This window comes from Eurypyga helias, unplaced genomic scaffold (genome assembly GCF_000690775.1).
Source record: "Eurypyga helias isolate BGI_N326 unplaced genomic scaffold, ASM69077v1 scaffold9066, whole genome shotgun sequence".
Classification (NCBI taxonomy): Eukaryota; Metazoa; Chordata; class Aves; order Eurypygiformes; family Eurypygidae; genus Eurypyga; species Eurypyga helias.
The window spans coordinates 50,313-71,325 of NW_010258537.1; the positions used below are offsets into that span (position 1 = coordinate 50,313).

Here is a 21,013-nt window from a genome sequence, read left to right on the forward strand (position 1 = left end):
ATACACAAGCATCAGCTAATAACATCTAGATAATGAAAAAAGTTCAGGTGGCCCCGCAGATTCTGGCCAAGCAAGAAATGACCCAGCGGAGAAAAGCTTTTGCTGGGTGTTGCAGCAGTGATTCCACATTATAGCAGGCAACGAGCACTGCTCTAAGCCTTTCACCAGTGTAGGGTCCTGACTAACTGTCTGGCACCGACATAAATTACCCCTTGTGACAAGGCAGCCAGACACACTTGGTCAGCTGACATCCCATACCCAGCTTCTCTCTGCACTAATCACCCTTAACAAAGCCAAGCCACAGTCTCACACTGGAAACTGCCCTCCTACCCTTCCCTTTCCCCTCTTCCTTCCAACATAAACCGATGACTGAGATGGAAAGTCATCTTACGGAACACATCTTAATCAAGCTCCGCAACAATACATTAGCAAGAGGCTCAAGATGATGATTATTTTTCAAAAGAAATACCCTGTGTGGACCAGGTGTACAATGCAAAGATGACTACAAGCTCCCAAAAGCTGCAAGAGAGGTACTAGCAGGGGTTAGAGAGAGCTGAAAAGGACACCCTGATCGGCTGAACAGAACTGTGCCATCAGAAACATAACATAACAGCAGTGGGAAATGATATCAAAGCAGAAGCAACATAGCGTAAAAAACACAACAGCAACCAGCTCTTGCAACAAAAAGATGTAAACAGGCAGTGAATAAATGCAGAGAAACAGCTAAGGTTTCAGAGATACATTCTCGAAGACTGTAAGGTCATACTGGCACGTCTGCACTTCAGAACTGCAGGAGGCAAGGGAGGGACAGGTCTGCCTTACCCCATAAGGCAGCACACAGTATCTCAGAATTGAATCTCTTCTTGTATTTGCGAATCTCTGGAGTGTCGCTCTGTGGCCGCGTATTCGTGGGATTCACATTGACAACTGATCCCTTCCGTGTAGGGTCTTGCCTTATTGCCTCAGATCTCATTGCTTCACTAGAAAATCCTACTGAAAAAAAGAAAAGTAAAGCGCATGTAATATTTCTCAAGCACTACATTCCGGCCATATATTCTTTACACCACACGACCCAAATCAGTAACTGAGAATATTGAGCAAGTCTTTCTTTTTGTAAGAAATGTAAATGGAAAAAGAAATAAACCATGCAATCCATTGCAACTCAAATAAAAAGCATGATGGTAACATTCATAAGTACTTTAAAGAGCCACTGAAGTCACTGAACCCTCTTGCAATTGTCTTCATCTACTTTACTTACCCACAGAAGTCACTGTTGTCCCACTAGATGGAGAAATCTGTAGTAATCTGGGGTCTATAAAAGGTGTAAAGGAGGAGGAAGATTTGTGTTTCTGGAGTGTGTTACTAGCGGACTGAGTCTGCAATGTAAATTTCAACTTTATTAATATTAATGACAATAAAAAGCATGGATAACAACAACCAACATTTTTAAGTCACTACAGAATTATGCTACAGAGCCTCCCCAAGCTTTTACACTTCCTTTATAGATACACAACGCACTGCAGGCACCGCACCTGAACCAGACACGTATGCACACTGCACATGTTACAGCGAAATGTAATTAGCTAAATCGTCGTCCCTGGCACCTCGGCTGCTAGCAAAGATTTTCAGGACTGGCCACTACAATCAGGCACAAAGCGGGGGAATGTCTCCTTTTTAAAAAAATCTGCTTAATTGTAGGTGTACTACCTTATCTGCAAGCTGTCCACTACCTACAACTTTTGAATTTATGAAGCATCTCCTAAAGTGAGCCAGTTTAATAACTTAGGAAGTTTGATCTCTTGGCTTGTGCAACAAAACCAGAACATTCTGGGATCAAGCGTTCACTTCTGCGATGGATTATGTTTCAATGTCCACTACTGTTTGTTCTCCCTATTTTGTTTAACCTGAGCCTCTTGCCAGAAAGCTGCAGCAGGTTCTTCCACCTTTATTTGACAAAGCACCGTATTAAACCTGTATCGAACAAAGGGGCTCATTAGTGTGGAAGGTGTAGCAAACAGTGATATGAAGCTATGAATATGTAGTGGATAATATCACTGGTGCTTGCCGAGTTACGCGGTCTAAACATGAAAAAACATAAAGGAAGAAGACAAGTGAAACAATGAACTGTTAAAAGTGGAAATGGAACAACTCAAAAACCCTTGCCAGTTTAGTATTATAGTGACAACATTGCATACTGAAGCAGAATGGGACAAGTGAAAAAACAAAAAGTACACATATCAAGGGCGTGCATGTGGGTAAGGTACACCAAGCAGCGCTGGGGTTTTGCTCAGCTTTATGCACACACAGTTAAGAGACACTTCTTTATCATCAACCGATCTTCAACCTCTGATCTGAACCTCTATTCTCTGCAGAAAAAACAATTGCAATGCGTCTTAGGAGCGTACCACTCCGCTGCACAGCTCGATACCAAAGGGCCCCTCTGCCACCAGCTACTGCCACAGCCTCCACTTCCCCAGCAGAGTTAACCGAACCCCGCTTACTTATTGCTGAGATCAAAGTAATGAGCAAGTGTATCTCCGGATCAATCTACTGATCTCTATAACCTACGAGAGTGTGCTTTTAAAAAGATCAAAGACCAGCAAAGCATAGCTGAAAATTAAGCATGACGCTAACCGAATTTCCAGGAGGAAACCCTCCCACCCACCCTCCTGCTACATGGTTCCAAAGCGTTTTTGATCCTGTGGCAAGCACACGTATCGCCTTCAGCCTCCCCAAGCTCACCGCAACCTCTCCTTCTCCTCACACCACCCGCATGGTAGAGTGGCTCTACCCTGAGAAGCAGCAGCTGCTTTCCACCAAGTTTTGCTCCCGCTGGACCACTCCTGCTTGCATACGGAACGAGGCTCTCCCCGAAAACCAGGCTGGCCACCCAGCCCAGCTTGGGGCCACCACACCGGCTTCCTCGTTTACTGCCAGGGGTGGTACAGGGTGAATGACACCCCTCGTTCACAGGCGTGCATCTCCCCTGCGGTGGGGCTTTGCACACACACGTGAAGGACTGGGCTCATCCACCGGCGCGTGGTGAGCAAGGGAAGGCACCGTCCCGGGATCAGCCCAGGACAAGAAGAGTGAGCCTCCCCCACGGCGAAGCCTTGCTTCTCCGCCTGGACACAACCAGCGCTGGTGGAGAATGGTCACCTTTACCCAGCTGCTTTTCAGAGTACGCACACGCTCCAAAAACCCCAGAAACCTCCCCCATTCGTTATTCCCAAGACAATACCCCAGGCTTTTACAACCCTTCCAGGCAACACCTGATTTATTCACCCAGCCCACATGGCAAGCTTTAAAGAACAAACTCCCGCCACGGCCGCTTCCTCTCCTAAAGGGTGAGTTTCCACAAGCAGCTCCTCATACGTGTGGAGTTACTAGCTCAGCCTTTACTGACCAAGCCAAAATTAACTGCTAATTTTTTAAGAGGCACACTGCTTGCAATTAGCCTGTTCCCGGAAAAAAAAAGAATTAAAAAAAATAAGAGAGTATTGGCTTGAAAATGCAGCAGTCAAGTTTAGTTTAAAAACGAATGCCATGCAATTAATGACTCACTAAGAGGAAGCAAAAATAGTAAACTGGCAAGTTTGGCGTGGGACTGCTCTAGAGTTAAGGGCTTCTTACACAGAACTGAAACGTGTTATTTGGGGGGGTGGGAACAAAGGTGACAGGAAAAAAATAAGCAGGGGAGATTGGCTGGAGTTCCTTTGCAAACTAGCTACTAGGCGATGCTGCTACGACCCTACGAAAGCAGCCAGCTGTGGTGTAAGACATACCTCATTAGTAGTTAGCTTGTCCTGGGGTGTCTGTGGGGACATGGTGGGTGTCGGCTGGCTGGAGGATGGGGAGGAGGAGGTGGAGGAGGTGGAGGAGGAATGGCTTTGCTGTAAGAGATCTGGCAAGAGGTGAATGCGACCGGCAAAGCCATTGCTCTCATGATGGCTGGCACGCTTTTTGTCAACTGTACTCTGTAGAAAAAACAGGCACACTTGTCTTGCTCAAGTGCTGCTTAAAGGTCTATATCCCTAACAACCTCTCTCCTTCTCTCCCTCACTCTCTTCCTACCTTTTAACTGTTTTTTTAATTTAAAATAAGGTGATAATCCATGACGTGATGCCTGGATGGAAAGGGAAAGTGGGCAGAGATACTAGGATTCCGCAAATTCCCTCCTCTTCCGGCAGGCAAAAGCTTAGTTGGTGTGGTTGACTTGCACAGTCAGTCCCACTAATTAACAAAAGAGTAACTGCACCGGCAAGTCTTCCATCACAATGCAGACAAGCACCGTTTCTTTTTTTTTGAGGGGGCAGGGGGGATGTGGGGGGGTGGGGCGGGAGGACATCTTCCCTTACTGTTTTGTTTAAAACTAACTTAAGTCCTATACAGATACAGGCTTGGACTGTCTGGTGAATGCCTTCAGCTAACTATTTAAAACAATAAGCATGAAATCTTCATTTTCAAACCAGAGGGCTCAATTAAGAAATTGGCATTCAGTTGTGAAATTCAGAAATGCGATTACTGAGGAAACTCCTATAAGCTAGCACGCTCATTAACACACAAGCTCATTTAAAAGCAGGGAATCATTATCTTTCAGAGGCACAAGAATGCAGTATTTTCAGAATCAAAGGCAACAACATAGCGCTCTAGGTCTGTCCATGTTCTCTCCCTCATCACCTACTTTGCTTCTCCACTCCCCCACGCTATTCATGAATTTGTATGTACATGTGTGTGTGTGTTATCTGGGTGGTCTGTATGCCCTCTACTGCAGCTCCAAAACAATTTAAAAAAACCCTGAATGCTCCCCCCAGCCTCCCTCCCAGCCCCACTCCCGAGAGCCACGTTTGGTTCTACACTAAAACTAAACTCAGTTCTTGCTCCAGGTACTTGCTCCAAACACCTGCAGCTTTTCTTCCCTTCTCTCCCACAGCCTTTGAGGTACTCTGCGTGGTGCTGCCATGGGTGTCACTGGAAAGCATGCAAAACAGCAGCAAGGGGTGAAGGGCTACTCTCCTCTTTGCATGCAACAAACATCTTGCTCATCTGAAATTCGCTACAGCTGTGTCTTGGTAATACGAACAACAAATATAATGTAGAAAACAGCATGGGTGAATGAGCGAGTGGGTTAATGAGCACAGAAAAGGTGCAGCACTGCACAGGAAAGGAAAAGCAATACCTGTCGGACAATTAAAGTGCCCTCCTTAGAAGGAGTCAAGGCAGGTTCACTCTCAACATCGTCATGGACGATCATGGTTTTCACTGACTCTGTTTCACCATTGCTCAAGTTCAACGTTGACCTATTTGCCAGACAAGAAATAACTGGAGTGAGATAACAGCACTTCTGCCCCTCACCAAGGCCCACACAAAATTAATCTTGTGACCAGAGTGGAATATCTACATAACCTGCCTAGAAAAGCTTCTCTATTACGGGGAAAAAAAAAAAAAAGTCATGAGTTTGTTAAACACTGCTTCCTGTTTTATAACAAATCAAGGGAGAAGAGGGAAAGGACATAACTTATAGAAGTCTACTTTTTGAAAAGATTACCCTCAGTGTTTGCAAAAGTGAGCACAGAAGGCGACTATGTCTTGGTTATAGACTGCTGCAAGCTGAAAGAACTAACATACAAGCCAAAATACCCAACATCCTTTTCCTCCACCCTCAAGAGGGAAAACAGAAGCAAAACACTGTTAGAAGAACTAACACTGCTCGGACATCGTCTGGTCCAGAAGTAGATTCATCTGCTCCTTCTTGTTCCATATCATCATCTTCCTCATCCGTGGTCCCTGACTCCTCACTTGAGGATGAATAATCCGTTACTTTATGCGGAGGTCGCACATCCTCTACTGCTCGCAATTCCTTTGCCAGTGCAGTTAAATCCTGATGGGGGAGAGAGGAAAAAAACTTATGTTGCAAGGAAGAGAGGAGACTTTGCAATACAACCCCGCTAGATTAGCACCCGAGTTTGTTCACTTGTCCACTGCTGTGTCTCCATAGCCCCAGCGGTAGTTTCCTCTGAATTATTAATTCCTGATAGTTACCAAAACTCACTTTCTGATAAATTAAAGCATGAAGGAAGCCTTGCCGTATTACACAAAAATGTGCACACTCTGAATCCAAACTATCCTGATTATGACTTCAGTTTATCCTATTATACCATCTGAGAGACATACACAAGCACCCAGACCCACTCTCACAGTTAATTTTCCTAAACTCTGCAGGTTAATAGCACCCACCACAAGAAATCTAGGCATCAAGGCAGCAGAAAGATCCTAAGCCAACAGAGCTGATCTCCTTGAAACCTTTTGATCCATTTCCAGTTGCATGGATCCAAGCTAAGGAGTTCACCTGAGTGGGCAGACTGATTAGCACCAGCTCAGTCGCACACGACTGTCAAACAGTGAGGGACATTGGAGGGACATCAGGGGTTGGAACTAGATGATCTTTAAGGTCCCTTCCAACCCTAACCATTCTATGATTCTATGACATAAGCTGCTTTTCTGTCTGCAGCTTGGAGTGTGGGCAATCCAGGTCTGCAGTCAGTGCAATCTGCTCTTAATTGTGTAGCTAGGCTTTATTTAGCTGAATACGGTTTATGGCAAACACTGGATGCATTATACCATCAGAAGTGAAGAACCAACCTCTGCATTTCTCTAAGAAAGCAGCTTCAACTGGGAGATTTAGGTGCTAATGCAGTATCTTAATGACAAGAGAAAATAGTTCTAAGGAGAGATGGAAATACTGTGAAAACCCACTGCAATTCCCCAGATATAACTGGGCACAGAGCTGTAATCAACTGTAACAGCAGTCAGATAAAGAAAACGTCAGAAATCTTTCACAGAAAATAGCAACAATTTAAGGTCTTACCACTTCTCCCTGCACCATTCAGCCCAGCATTGGCACATTCAGGTCAAATGCATGATCATTGGTCCAGCCCCGAGGAAGGAAGCACAGGATTGAACGAGAGAAAGGCAAAAGTTAGGAAGAAGAAAACCAGAGAGCAGAAATCAACACCAGAAGCAGAGCAAATTCTAGTGGTGTGTGCAGGCAACTGCAGAGCCCAGGACATGCTGCTGTGCCAACAGACACCAACTCCAACTCAAGCTGAAGTTCACCCCCATTGGTATCGTGAACGGAAACTCACACTGTACTTTTTGTGGGCCCACCTGAAAGAGGGGGGGCACAGGGTAAAGTGGAGGGAACTTACAGCAGGCTTGATAGGTCTGAAGACTTCCTTTTTCTCTTCAGGCTTTTTAGGCGCACTTTCATGACGCTGCGATGGCGAACCCTCCGATTTGGATGATGCTGCGTGTGTCAAGACCCCAAAAGAAACACAGAACAAAACAGATGAAGCAGAGAGCTAAAATTTGTTTTCTTACTTCACTTTGGAGTGGGGAAGAGAGGTGAGAAGGCTATCAGGCATAAGTTTCACTGATTCACTATTACAGTGCCCCTGAAGAACTGCACAAAAAAGATCACAAGCCGTGATGTGCACGTATAGGTGCAGTCACCCTATGACTGAAGCCAAAGTAACCTGTCACACAGTTATAAATCACAGAGGGCAACTCGAGTGTGGCCACAAGCTGGAAAACCTGCACCAGCATCCAACATACCTCAGCTGAGACCTATCCGTAGCAGTACGCACCCCTTCAGCAACTGCCAAGGTGACAGGCAAAGCATCAAAATGTGCCCTTGCACACAGGAGGAAGGGAGTCGTGAGAGCATGGAGACTGGGCTGCTTGCACATGGGAAAACACAGCAGCGGCTGTATGTGAATCAGAGAATGCTGCAACACTTTCACAACAACTTCTGCACCCCCTGTCTTTCCCAAGCAAGGACATAACAGCCAAGGGGGGTACTGGAAGTGAACCCATGTTTGATACTGCATGCTCAAAGGTCTTTCCCAGTGAGGGTTATCATCCTTCATAACAGAGTATTGCACAACTGAACAGATTTAGAAACACGGCATTACGAAGGGTGGGGGGAAGGACTTACATCTCATCCGAAACCGCTCTCCAGACCCGCTCTGAGAGCCGGGGTGGGACCCAGGCTGTGAGCCGGAGTTGCTTGAACCTGAAGAACTGCCACTGCCTGGCCTCGGTACGAGCTTCTCCACCCTTTCCCACAGCAGACGAGGCTCTATATTGCTGTATTACAGGAGGGAGGAAAGGCTTTGTCACGCACTTCAGTTTCAGATTCCTGTTTCTAAACTCAAACATCGCTCTTCCTTGGTGTTTAGCTAATAACTCATCTGAAAGAGCACTTAACACTGAGCTGAGGGCATCAGTGATGCTTCACAATGCAGTGACTCCCCTTGAAATACCTATTGCCTTAGTTAGGATGGTTAAAATAGATGTTTAAGTGGGTGTAAGCTATTCTTTTTATTTGTGACTTCTTACGTAATCTGACCTGAGGTGGACAGTTCTCTCAGCCTGCATGCAGCAGGTTTGAAATTGGTTCAGAAGTGCTCTGGCCACTCAAGCACAAGCCAAAAGGCCAGCATTGCCTGTCCCTCTTAAAATACCCTTACCCCTGTCCTGTGAGCCAATTCCATGGTGGCCTGTCCACAGTACCCTGTAGAGCTCTGGAGGCAGCCCCTTCCCCTTCCCCTTCTTGACCTCAGATGCTCTGTGTCACAGCTCATGGATGCCTCACCCCCTCTTAAAGCCTGGCTCTGGATGAGAAGCCATAAATTTTGTGAGATCCATTTGCTTCAGATGTTACAAACACTACTGCTGCCAGTAAACCCCACAAGTATGCCCAAGATGACCTGTTGCACCAAAAGGCAAGATGTTCACAAATGGCTGCATTTTTTCCAGTAATCTTAAGGATGTTTTGAAATTATTGCAAAATTTACAGGGCAGGCGAATCAAAGGAGGAGAGGCAAGAAGAAATTTTGCCATTGTTTGTTGGCACACATGATACCCAAATGGTAATTAATATTAATCATTACTGAGAAGGTATCCAAATTCATCTTCCTTTCATATCCAACAGACAGTGCCAAAAGCTCTCTGAAAATGCCTGGCTTTCCATGAGCCTCTTCCTTCCAACTCAGGAAAGACAAGGACATGTAGGCTTACAAACCTCGTGGAATTTCTTTGACCTGCTTGGTTATTTTGCTGCCCGCTGCCCTGCAGTGGAGAATCACGGCGGGACAGGACTGGTGATCGGGACGTTGTTCTCACAGGTACCTTGGGAGAGAAAAGACTGTGTTAAACCCACAAAGAGGAGAGCGAGAAGAGGAAGATTAAACCTCTTCTGCCACAGAATATATTCTTAAGATTTTAACAACAATTCTAAGTCCAAGCTAGCATCGATGACCAAAAGCAGTAAACAAACACCCACAAAACCAAGAGCTTTAGTTGGGATGCTGTTCAGATTTTGAATAGAACTCGAAGTTTAGTCTTAACATTAAGTAGTGTTTAATAGTTACCATACGAACACATACACACCCCGCTACCCTCCAACTACTGAGACATTTAAAAAGAATATGGCATTTTGACTGAAGCAGGGGAGGCACAAAGCAATTTGCTGAAACAGCATGAGAATTAGGAGAATAAGCTCAGGGGAACCAAACAAATGCCCGGGAATGGATCAGCAGAAGGCAAAGACTGGTGGGGGAGCAAGAATATACTCAGAAGCAGCAAATCCCAGTGGATGGGAAGGGGGGTGGGAGGGGAGAGGAGGAGGAAATATATTGAATGTTTCCTTTTTGTTCAGTTCCATCTCAATTTTAAGTATGTGTATGATTCATAGTTTGGGTTGACAACAGATGAAGAGGAAAATTAACTCTGAGCAATAACCTCAGGGATATTTAAAATTCTTTCCTGAATATGGTAATGATTTGTTAACTTTGCATAATAAATTGTCTCTCTGAAATAGCTGCATTCTCTAAATAATTGCCAATTTTATATGAAGCTTCAATATTGTACTTCAGTTGATTACCATTAACCCATTGACTGAACACCTATATTATCATCTGCCTTCCAAAATACTATTACCGATGATGGCACAAAGGCATGGTCTTCCCAGTGCCCAGGGTATCACATCCTTAAAAAAATAGTAATTAATAATAATAATAATAATAAAAAAATAGCATACATCTGTCTTTCTACTCCTTACCCTTGGAGGCACCTCGTCACTGTCTGATCTAGCCCAAGCCTTTTGGGTGGGGTCGGGTACCTCTGACTTAGAGTCAGAACTCTGATTTAGCACTTCACTGCGTGAAGGTGGATATGGGTCCTGGGAACGAAGATGGTGATGAGCAAATTTGGGAGAAGGGTCACTGAAGGAATGGGATCGCGAGACAGGGGAAACATTGTTCTTGAGAGATGCCAGATGGGACCACTGTACCTTACAAGAAAACAAAACATAAAACATTCAATGCGCTCAGTATAACTGGCTTTCCAATTAACACAGAATAAAGGCAGGTGGGGCGGGCAGAGACAAATTGGTTATGGCATTAGGTAAGCGTGGGGTGGAATCAATGCACTTAAAAGCAAGGCAAGCGCCCAAAGAACGTAACAGACTGAAAATACAGCACATACGCATTTTTTTGTGAGATACGCTCTCCACGTACACATACACTGGTGCCCACAAGAAAAGGCGACCTAGTATCTGCACCGTCAGCCTGAGTCCAAAGGCCACTCAAGACACAAGTTGCCTGCTGTTCCCTGGGTCTTCAGTGGGCTTTGGTCAAGTCTCATGGCAGCACTGGCGGGTTGGGAAATTTGAAGTGGATAGCCAATTGAAGAAATGTACAAAATAAAAGAATACTGTAAAATGTGCAAACCGACAGACATTCACGTTACCTAATACATTTAGGAACTAGATACAGTTCCAAACTTTTGGTGAAAGACTGTAACACAAAAGCCTTTATTCCTTTACAGTCACTGCAATATATATAAAAAAGCGTAATATATATTGTATATAGTATACATATGTACACTGCATATTATACTTACACCATATATGTACCATTTACTGTACATATATACATACTCATACACAAACTAAGCATGCACGTACACACACACGTATGCAATTACACATACTAAGAAGGCACAACAGTGACTCCAGAGTTAGAACTCTCTTGGGATTTCCACTGAAATCTACATTTGACTCTTCGGCCTGCTTCCTCCTTGTGCATAAACCTGCATTTCAGAGTTAATTTCTGAAACTAAGGAGGAGGAAAGGTCATAACTGAGGAACACACTGTTTTCACACCTAATAATTAAGAAAACCTTTGCTTTCAACCCTGGTTTCAGTAGGCTGGTTATATTTGTTTTCATATTATTATTATTTCCTCAATTTTAATACACACAGCTGTTGAAGAGCCCGATTATCTTTAATATGAGTGGAAGACTCAGACTTTAAAAGTAACTGGCACAGAGAGCATGAAGATACAAGTCCAATATTTTGAAATAGTCATAGAGGTTTGAATAAAAGCCAGGAATTAATGAGTAAGAGATGAAGTTCTGTCCTGATTTCTCCCACTCTCCCGTCTGCTCAAATTCTCCTTGAGTGCAACTGAGTTGCAATACCTAGTCACAATCTGAGACGGTTTTAGCTTGCACTGTCATCAGCAGACTTAATTTAGAAGAAGAAAATTCTGCATGGAAACAGAGGAACTGAATGCAGACCTACACTGTTTATTTTAGCATATCTAAATCACTCAGAATTTAAGGGCTACATCTAAGTTTTAGACAAAGGTTACTTTATAAATCCATGCTGTAATTCCTACGAGATACAGAAACCAAGAGCTGGAGGTACTTTTCTGTTAGAAAACGGCAGAATGACCGCAGCCACGCAGCTCAATGGTTTCAACCTCTTTTTGATTTTCTAGGGGTGGTACAGAGCTCTATTTAGCAACTGTAAGCCTACTGACAACAAACTTGCTTTTCTTAGTAATGTTTTGTAAATCCCTTCGAAGCAGAGCTCATACTATTAAAGCCCACTTGTTTAGTTAGCTTTTTCCAGAAGAATTTAAAAACTAAGCCAGCTCACTTCTTTCCTGAGCATCCTCTTTGGTAGTAAATACCTTGCACAGATCAAATTCTGAATTGTAAAAGCGTACTGCAACTGTCACCAGTGTTTAGCCCACCATTCCTCTGTTGCACGAATAATAATGGAATGCAACAGTTATAATGTAATTCTAATATTAAAAAAACAACCTACACACCAAAACCACAAATCTATTGGTTTATCAATAAAATAAGCAAAACCAGACCCAAAAGCAAATAAACTGCTTTGTGTAGCAGCGCTACCCTTTACATAATACTTGCTATGTGCCCAGATCTGCAGATCTGAATGAAACATGTTGGGGCTTCTGCACTTCCTCCAGGCTCACTGAGATTTCCCTGGGTACTTACCTGGGGCTCCATCGGCCTCTGCAGGGCAGGCTGAGCAGGTTCTGAGTTTCCATTGGAAAAGGACTCTGATCTTGAAGGCACTGGTGGCTCCAACACTTTGCCCATCTGCTTAGACTGTGCTTCAGGGGAGCCCTGATTAGTTTTTCTAAATCTCTCTTCCACCTAGGTCAAAATAAATGGATGTTAAGCCTGGAGTCAATAAAATCAATTACAGTAGAAATATGAAGGTGACTACCACCTTTCCTAACCCATAAAAAAACCAAACACGTTTGGGGCTTGGCAGGTTTTTTTTTTTTCCTTACCGCTTTCACCAGCAATGTAAAACACAGAATGAACTGCACCAAAGTGGCAAGTAAGCCAAAATGGAAAATCCACACCAGGAAAGAGGTTACAGCAGGCGGTAAGACATAAAGTGATGTGATGAAAGTCCATTATGAGGGTTCTTTCTGCCTAGACTACTTACAGTATTTTGCTCACTATTTTCTTCACAGACAATAAAAAAGATATATGAAAACAGAAACAACTTTACAATACAGAAGTGTTGCTATCCCTTAGTGTAGTTACCCACCTTACTCAGCCAACGTTATTTAACTATCTGCTCTCCTGTGCTTGTCTCTCTGGCAGTGCAAGATGAGGTAGGATATATGCTTCTCTACCTGGTAATACTGGAAGCTGTTTAGCTTTGGGTATGAAACTGTAGGACCGGTCATCCTCTCTCTTATCAGATAGTCCCAAAATGACCTCACAGACTGCAGAGAACAGCCCCAGCAGCTTGTTCCTGGTTCTCAAGGACATGAAGAAGTGATTGTACGCTAACCTAGAGAGCTTTTCGAGGGGAAGACTAAATCAGGAGGTGCTCAGTCAACATCAAGCAAGGTCCCCATGCATGAATGTCTCCTCTTCAAGGGCCTACGGACTGCGAACAAAGCGAGCGGTATGACGGCTGAGACACGGAGGGAGGCTCCAGGCAGAAAGGACTTATCTGTCCATTCCCTCAGATGGCCTGTTGCTGGAGTCAGGGCAGTGTGTGCATTTCTGCCAGGGGAGCTGCCGCTGAGGAACACTGAACTCCCAGCACTTTATCAAAGCGTCGGAAGATCAAACTGGCAGCTTGGGCTGATTTCATTTGTTGCAATGCTGCTCACAAGATTTGCTTTAACCCTTGTGCCTGAAGCACAAAACCAGTAGTGGGGTGGTTTCCTAATTGTTCCCTAGCAGTGATGGTCTGGAGAGACTGGCTGTTCATATGCCCAAGTCAGAAGACAGAGGCAAGTTTCCAGGACTCCTTAGCTGGAATGCTTTACAAACCCAACCTGCATCTGCTTTCCAAAATTTCAGGACAGTAACAGTTTGCCTGTGGGAATAAGCAGGCAAGCTTCTGCTAGGTCTACACAAAATACACCGATAATGGAGACAAGGATCTTCACCATACAATCACTTCACAAGTCATCCTTTACAGTTTAAGAAACAGGCCAGACTCCTTGTTATGAATAGAGCAAGGAAAAGCCCTAAGTCCTTCTGTCTGAAGGAAAAGGCTTTCATGTCTCTAGCTGTAGATGATAGGAGGCTTCCTCCACAAACCACACGAACTGCATGAGCCACAAGTCCTTAAAACTAGGCAAGAAGTGGGAAGGAGACAACCAGTTCATCCCTGGACAGAAACAGGCCATGTTCCAGTCATCTGTCTGGATCAGAAAATGGTATTAAGCCTTGTTTCTTGCCCTAATCTTCTCCCTGTTTCCCAAAGTCAATCTTAGAAGTCGTTTTCCTTATATTCCCATTGCCGCTGGAATGGGGGGGAAAAAGAAAAAAAAAAACAACAACTAATCCCCATTAGACTTTGCTGGAACAGGAAAGATCACCCACTTTGGCTTATCATCCCAATGGTTCAGCACCTCCCCAGGTGGGGATCTTCTCTGAAGAACTGTATACCTGAAAGTATGAGGCACAGAACACTCGCTCCAATTCCAACATCAAGAATGACCTTAGAGTTCATGCCTACTTCTAAGATTAACTGGTGTTGCTCCCTCTGCCAGGCACTGAGATAACATGGCTATACTTCCACCACACATACACAGCAATCTCTGGGAAGATCTGACTACTAATACAGTTTCTCTGTGCCTTCACTCTACCCCTTCCAGCTTGAGCAATTACAAAAGAAAAAGACCACAACAGAAAATGAGCTGAGTCAGTAGTTCTGCTAAAGGACGTAACACTTTGAATCTTGAGGAGTTTCTTTCCTTTTCAGCTCTGAAAGGAAAATAGGAGATGAGGAACAGACGGTTCTTCATCCCTCTAAAGCCAGCCTTCAGGTTGGACGGGAGTGCTGGACTGACACCGTGCTTTCACCGAGGCGGGCCAGGAGCAGGGCCAGGAGCAAGGCCAGGAGGGTTGGGTTCATGCCTGCACCACCACATACTGGACAAGTCTGAACTTCTTACAGGAGAGAGAGATGTACCAGATAGTTCAACCACCAAGAGGAATGGATGAGATAGCACAAACATGGTTTATGAAAACTTGGACAACAGCATCTACAAGAAAATGAGTTGGTGCTCACCAAGCCCAAACAGCAACACTTCAAAGGCAGCGAAGCACTGCTGGACAAAGGTGGACCGAAAGCTATTTTATCACGTTCAACGGCCTCAAGGATTTTTTCTGTTCTTGTTCCAAAAATGTATTTATCTAGTTCCCACATGCTGGTGACGAATGCTATTAAGAGTTTTGACAGTATTACCCAGTCTAGTGGTCTGTGGGCAGTGTGGTGCTCAAGGGAAACATAAGAATAAGACCACTGAAAGAGAGCCAAGCACACATCCAAGAGGCAATTACCTCCTTCGCAATGTTACCCGTGGACCAATGAAGACAGGGGACCACCCACGGAAACAAACAGCACTCCGATGACTTGAGATCGACTTGTGAGTGACCGAAGTCCAAGAAGGCAGCAGCACAGGCTTTCATAAGACAAGATGTAATATCAGAAGAGAATACCTAATGCTTCAAAACTGAAACTAATGAAATTCAGGTTTGTGTTCAGGAAAAGGAAATTTCCAAGAGCATGGGCTAAGGCACCAAATGTGTGAACAGGTGTGGTGTGCAAGCATCCCTTCTAGGCTGATGCTTTCCAAATGCCTCCCAATTTCCAATTGCCAGTATTTGCCAGAGACACAGATTACCAACTGAACCAATGCTTCCTGTGAAAACATGTCTGATGAAGTGCAGATGAGATTAGCTTCCTGATGCGATGCTTCCAAAACCAGGACCCCTCAGCCTGCTGCCTTCCAGGACTTCTTTCCATCCTTTATACCTCAAAACTCCGGACTCCAATGACTGCAGCAGAAGCACTCAGAAGTACCCCTGGGGTTTGGAAAGTAGTGGCCAACATTTACAAAATATCCTGCCCCTTATGAGTGACACTTCGGCCTCTGAGTGTACTACAGCATAACCACTATCACCATGATGCCAAGAGGCAGGGGCAGGTAACAGATTACCACCCACAAGCAGGACTTACCTCACGCGCTCTTTCAGCAGGCTCATAGTGGGATTTTGGCTCAGGGGTATGATAACTTTGTTTATTCCTTTCTTGCTGCTGCTGTTGCTGCTGCTGCTGCTGCTGCCGCCTGTGATCGTGCTGCAGCGACAGGAGGTAGGCCTGCTCCTGCTGCAACTGGCGCTGGAGTCGCTCAGCCTGTCGGTGCTCCTCCATCTCTCGCCATCTGTATTCCTTTGAGAGAACACGTGAGGAATTCAAGACATGACACTGACTGTACGGTGGATGTGTCCCTATCCATCCCATTAAAAATGCACCTTTCTGGTTGTTGTCGTTGCCTTTTTGGGGGGGATTTGGTTTGTTTATTTCATTGTTAAAGTATAGCTGAAAAGCTAAGTTAGACCAATATGGCATGTGTCTCGTGTTGGGAAAGTTGAGAGCGTACTGCTAAGCTTGACACGATTGGAGAGTTATGTCAAAACTGGGTTTTATTAAAGGAAAAAAAAAAGTGTTATTTATACTAAATCCAGTGTAAAGTTCCTAAAACAATGATTTAGACCAACACTAGGCCATTGTATCCCGGGGTGGATTTACATATCATGCGTGCTTTTGATCTGCAACATAAGCACTCCAGTTCTTCACTGAATGCCAAGGTCTGTTCAGAAACTCGACCACCACACCAGAACTGTTCCACTTTAACATAAAGCCTCCTCTTACTGCCCAGAAAGCAGTGTGACCATACAGCACTTCTCGTATGTGCCTGTCAGCCCACGACGCTAGCATAAATGGCCTTTTAATCCAGCTCCTTTGTTGTCATACTGTCAGTGCAGCTGTGCCCGACTGAGGGAAGCCTAAGACTGGCTGGATATGGATCCTATAGCTACTGAACAAAACAGATACAGTGCTTTACCAGTAACATGGCCTGCTCCTGGAGCAGCTGCTGCTGTAGAATTTCCAAGTGCCGCTGCTCCTCTTCTAGCTGTCGCCTGATATACTCCTGTCACATAGAAATTACCCAGCAATAAATTTATTCAAAAGGAATGCATCAGAACCCCCTGGGTGGAACACCACACGCTACTTCCCCAGTTCATCTTTTAATGAGAAACACACTTCAGGGTGGATTAGTGCCTGCAGAACAATTTAGAAAGCCCTGCCTCCTGAGCATCGAATTTTGGCCCCTTCCGTTCTGAAATTTAGATTTCCTGCAAATGTTGCCGGCACAGGCCAGAGCTCGTTTTAAGTATTTTGGAAGTGGTTTCAAGAAGCAGCAAAATGTACTTGAAGGTTTTGGAAAGTTAAAACACAGCAAGTCTGACTCAACACAGCCAACACAAAGTCACATGCAAGTTGTATTAAACATTAGTTTGTTGCACTGGTGCAATGAACTGTTAGCAACAGCTAGAGCCAGGCTTAGTCTAGGCAGACCTGGAGCAAGCTCCCCCCAGAGGGGCCCTGCCAAGTGCAGTTGGGACCTGCCCTGCCGTCTCCCCTGCCACCCTCACCAGAAGCTTCTCCTGAGCGGACGCCGCCAGCCTTGCTGAATTATGCGATGGTTATGACACAAACAAACATCCACCAGGAAACAGGGATTAGACCAAACGTGCTTGCTCTTGCGATCTAGCCATCTCTTCGCCTGCAGCCTCAACAGGGCGAGAGGTTTACCTGCTGCTTCGCCTGAATCCCTAGAACAACCCAAACTCTGAAGTACCAAACCCAAAGCTGGAGACATCCTATCATGCAATTAATGGAAGTATGTAACACGTGCATGCGCACACACACAAGCACACGCACGCGTTTACAGTGTATGCATAAAGAAATCAATGGATCAGTGATAGAGTGATGGGAGCTACAGAAAGTCTTGTGACACGTTGATGAGATACACTACACTGTTGTTACGCACACTGGCTGAGCCATAGTTTGGGTGAACAAAAATGCTAAGAGGGGGCATGTCTTTTCTTCCAATTAAAAAAAAAAAAAAAAAGAACAATCAAATCAGAGTGGTTCAGCTTGGCCACATCAATTAACCATTTTTCATTATTGGCACTGTGAGTAATCAGCATTTCAACAGTTTGAAAAGCAGCTGGGGGAATATCCGGTGTCTGCCCAAAAGCAAATTGCTGTGCTGTAATTAGAGATTTTTCCATATATTTATCCCCATTGGTTAGTCTTCTCTCCTTTTCACTCAAAAGTCTTTGAAACATATACAAACACAATAAAATTCCTCAGTAACACCACGATTTTGCGTAAGATAAAAATTAAAGTATATCAGGCCAAAACCAGCATTCCTGAAGTTAATGGGAAATTTACGATCAGCCTCTAGGACGGTAGTTTTGGCCCTTTACTCGGGAACAGTATTCTGCAATACATGCACAATAATTATTACCCTGATTATCACCCTGATTAAAGTTTTTAAAGGATTTTAAAACATGCAGATTTCATGCATAAATATAGCAGCTGAAATTCACAGTTTAAAAGCTTTCTCACCTGTATTTTCAATGTAATAAGGGCACATTGACACAACTTAGAATGTAATTGCTGCCTGAACTGGTATACATTATTAGATCTGATTTTAGACAGGGTAAGACAGAAAGAGGTTGCATACTTAAGTTTTAGGAAGGAAAACTCTCTGCAGCTCAAAGGTTCCATCTCAAATTCAGAATATTCCAAGTTTATTGACAAGCCTCTGACCAATTTTGGGTGCCAGAAGCTGACACACAATAGAGCTGCCCTTCTCTGGGAGGTCTTCTGAACAGGGGCATGTCCTGCAGGAACCACTGATCCAGCAAGACCAGCCTAGAAACAATTTTCAGCCCCAGTGATAATTTTGCCAATTCCGATGGTTTTCAGCCAAGCCCAGGGCACAAGCTGAATTTAGAATGAGTACTGCAACAAGACTTCTTTTTTGAGGGAATATTGAGGCTGCCAGAATTTTCCATAAAGCCCTACGACCTATGTTAGTGCGTTTGCTGTCAGAGGCAACAGAGATGAAAGGGTCAGTGTTAGGTTGCCTCTAAGCTGCTTTAGGCGTGCTAATTTTTAAAAAATTAAATCAGAATTTAGACGAAGCAGACCTATTGTGCATGCATCTGTATCATGGACTCACCTGCTCCCTTTCTACCCTCCTCTTTTCCTCCTCTGCTCTTCTTCTCTCTTCCTCTTCCTTACGCCTCCTCTCCATTTCTTCCAGACGTCTCTTCTCTTCCTGCTCTCTCCGCCTTTGCTCACGCTCTTGTTGCCTTCGAGCTTCCCGTTCTCTTCTTTGTTGCTACAAAAAGGGAAAAGAAACCACAAAGTTTTACTTCTGTTGTTATCAAAGAAAGAGGTGGGGTTGTTTTCTGCTGTCAAGAGAGGGATTTACCAGGACTGGCAAGCTCTGCAACTGGGTGACAAAACACTTTATGCAAGTGTTCTACCAGGAAACGAACTCATACCCAGCACACAGCTATCCCTAAAAGCAGCCTCGCTTACTCTCTGGTTTCTTCACGCATACACACAAAGTCACGGGCCATATTCCGGACAACCGAGGTGTGGAAGCTCACTGTTGCTCTTCAAGAGAGGTTCACACTGAAATCTCCGTCTTCGAACAACTGTTGAACTCAAATTTTAATCAGTGACAATTTTCTTGACTTCAACACATTACCTAAGTGTTGCCAAAAGGGAATTATCAGCCCCAGCGGATCAGCTAAAACCCAAATGACACCATCTGAGCTTTCAGTGAGCCGCCTCTCTCTTAACACAATTCATGGTCTGCTAAGAATTTGGTGGTGTTGGCCCAACAACCACGCTTCATTTAATGCGCTGCCCAAAACTTTGCCTAAGAGACAAGGAAGGCTGACCAACAGCACCTCAGCCCCGCCCAGAACATCAAAAAGCACCTGTATTTAAAAGGGGGAAAACGGCTGATCTAAGCTTTTACACTTACACAGATAAGCTTTCACGCATAACCCAAATACAACCTGGTGCTGCTAAGTCTGCTCAAGGCTGAAAAGAACCTGGAACACAGCTCTAGAAAGTGTGGACTGACTCATTTATGTCTAGAGTACCACATATGACTTTTATGCCCATACAGTCGTGACCAACTCTTCCTGCACTTCTACAGAAGCACCCAGTTACTCCACCTACCTCCAAATCCCAGGCAGCCTCCCACAACTGCCTAAGTGTCAAAAGACCCAGCTGTCTCCTGTTCAACCATCAACTAGGAATATCTCTACTTCCACTATAGATTTCTATAATACGCTGAAAAATAATAGAAGAAATTTAAACCAAAAAAAGAACTCTCAAGTCCCAAGAACAAAATGAAAACCACTATCTGTTACTCCTTCGCACATTTAGGTTAAGGTTACTACTATCACCAATTTCTGTCGAAGCAAAGCTGCCACAGATTTGCCAGTCTTAAGCAAACTCCAAACAGTCTTGCAAGAGTGCTCGGACTAAGCTTTCATTTGGGTTCACAAACCCAGTTACTGGTGTGCATTTCATAGCTGTGCTCAGCTGAACAAGCAAAGGCCAACCTGCACTCCCCGTGTTACTTCACGGGATGAACTCTCTCTGCTCGGCATATCACCCTGCATGACTATGAAATAACTGAAAGCTCAACAGTCTTTTCCATCTTCTGGGATCGATACTGACATAGCATTGGAGAAGCAGCCCTGGGGAAAAAAATATGGTTAAGAATGAGTACTACTTAAATAAAACCGGCGGCTTTCTGATTCTCTTTAACTAGCTACAGTTTTGCAAAAGATGCAACTTTCTTGAAGACCACTGTTCAAATACACCCACTCTGTAAATATGATGCCTTCCTTCCTGTCCCAGCATGTCATCCTGGGTTCACTACCACCTTCCCGTGCCACAAGACATAAGCTCTTTCCTAGCCTCCTCCCCAGCCCTCCTCCTCCCCCAGTATCTTCTCAGAAACACAGCTTCCTTGCTTTTGCATCTCCTCCCCTAACTAAACACATCCACCAGCCACTTCTCTCTTGCTTAAGCAAGCTCTCTTCCATGAACGTAGACATAAAAATAGCAAAAGTGCTGCAAGGCAGCTATGGCACGCGGTGCATTTCATAGGTTTCACTGCTTCCCCTCCTTCATTTTTTAAGCACTGTAAAAGGATTAAGTTGGCACTTTCATTCCTGAATATACGAATCTGTGTCAAAC

General features: G+C 44.5%; 1 protein-coding gene across 1 annotated transcript in view; it reads right to left on the reverse strand.

The window, feature by feature from the left end:
• MAP4K4 (mitogen-activated protein kinase kinase kinase kinase 4) overlaps positions 1-21,013 on the reverse strand; it is an 85,013-nt gene that overhangs the window by 16,838 nt on the left and 47,162 nt on the right. Inside the window, exons 11-22 of the mRNA XM_010154379.1 lie at positions 18,963-19,124; positions 16,770-16,856; positions 15,881-16,000; positions 12,373-12,534; positions 9,086-9,192; positions 7,997-8,148; positions 7,209-7,306; positions 5,706-5,881; positions 5,180-5,300; positions 3,786-3,977; positions 1,259-1,376; positions 823-993 (exon numbers count right to left, since the gene is read on the reverse strand). Coding sequence (XP_010152681.1) covers positions 823-993; positions 1,259-1,376; positions 3,786-3,977; positions 5,180-5,300; positions 5,706-5,881; positions 7,209-7,306; positions 7,997-8,148; positions 9,086-9,192; positions 12,373-12,534; positions 15,881-16,000; positions 16,770-16,856; positions 18,963-19,124 — 1,666 coding nt within the window. The remainder of the gene's footprint in view (positions 1-822; positions 994-1,258; positions 1,377-3,785; positions 3,978-5,179; positions 5,301-5,705; positions 5,882-7,208; positions 7,307-7,996; positions 8,149-9,085; positions 9,193-12,372; positions 12,535-15,880; positions 16,001-16,769; positions 16,857-18,962; positions 19,125-21,013) is intronic.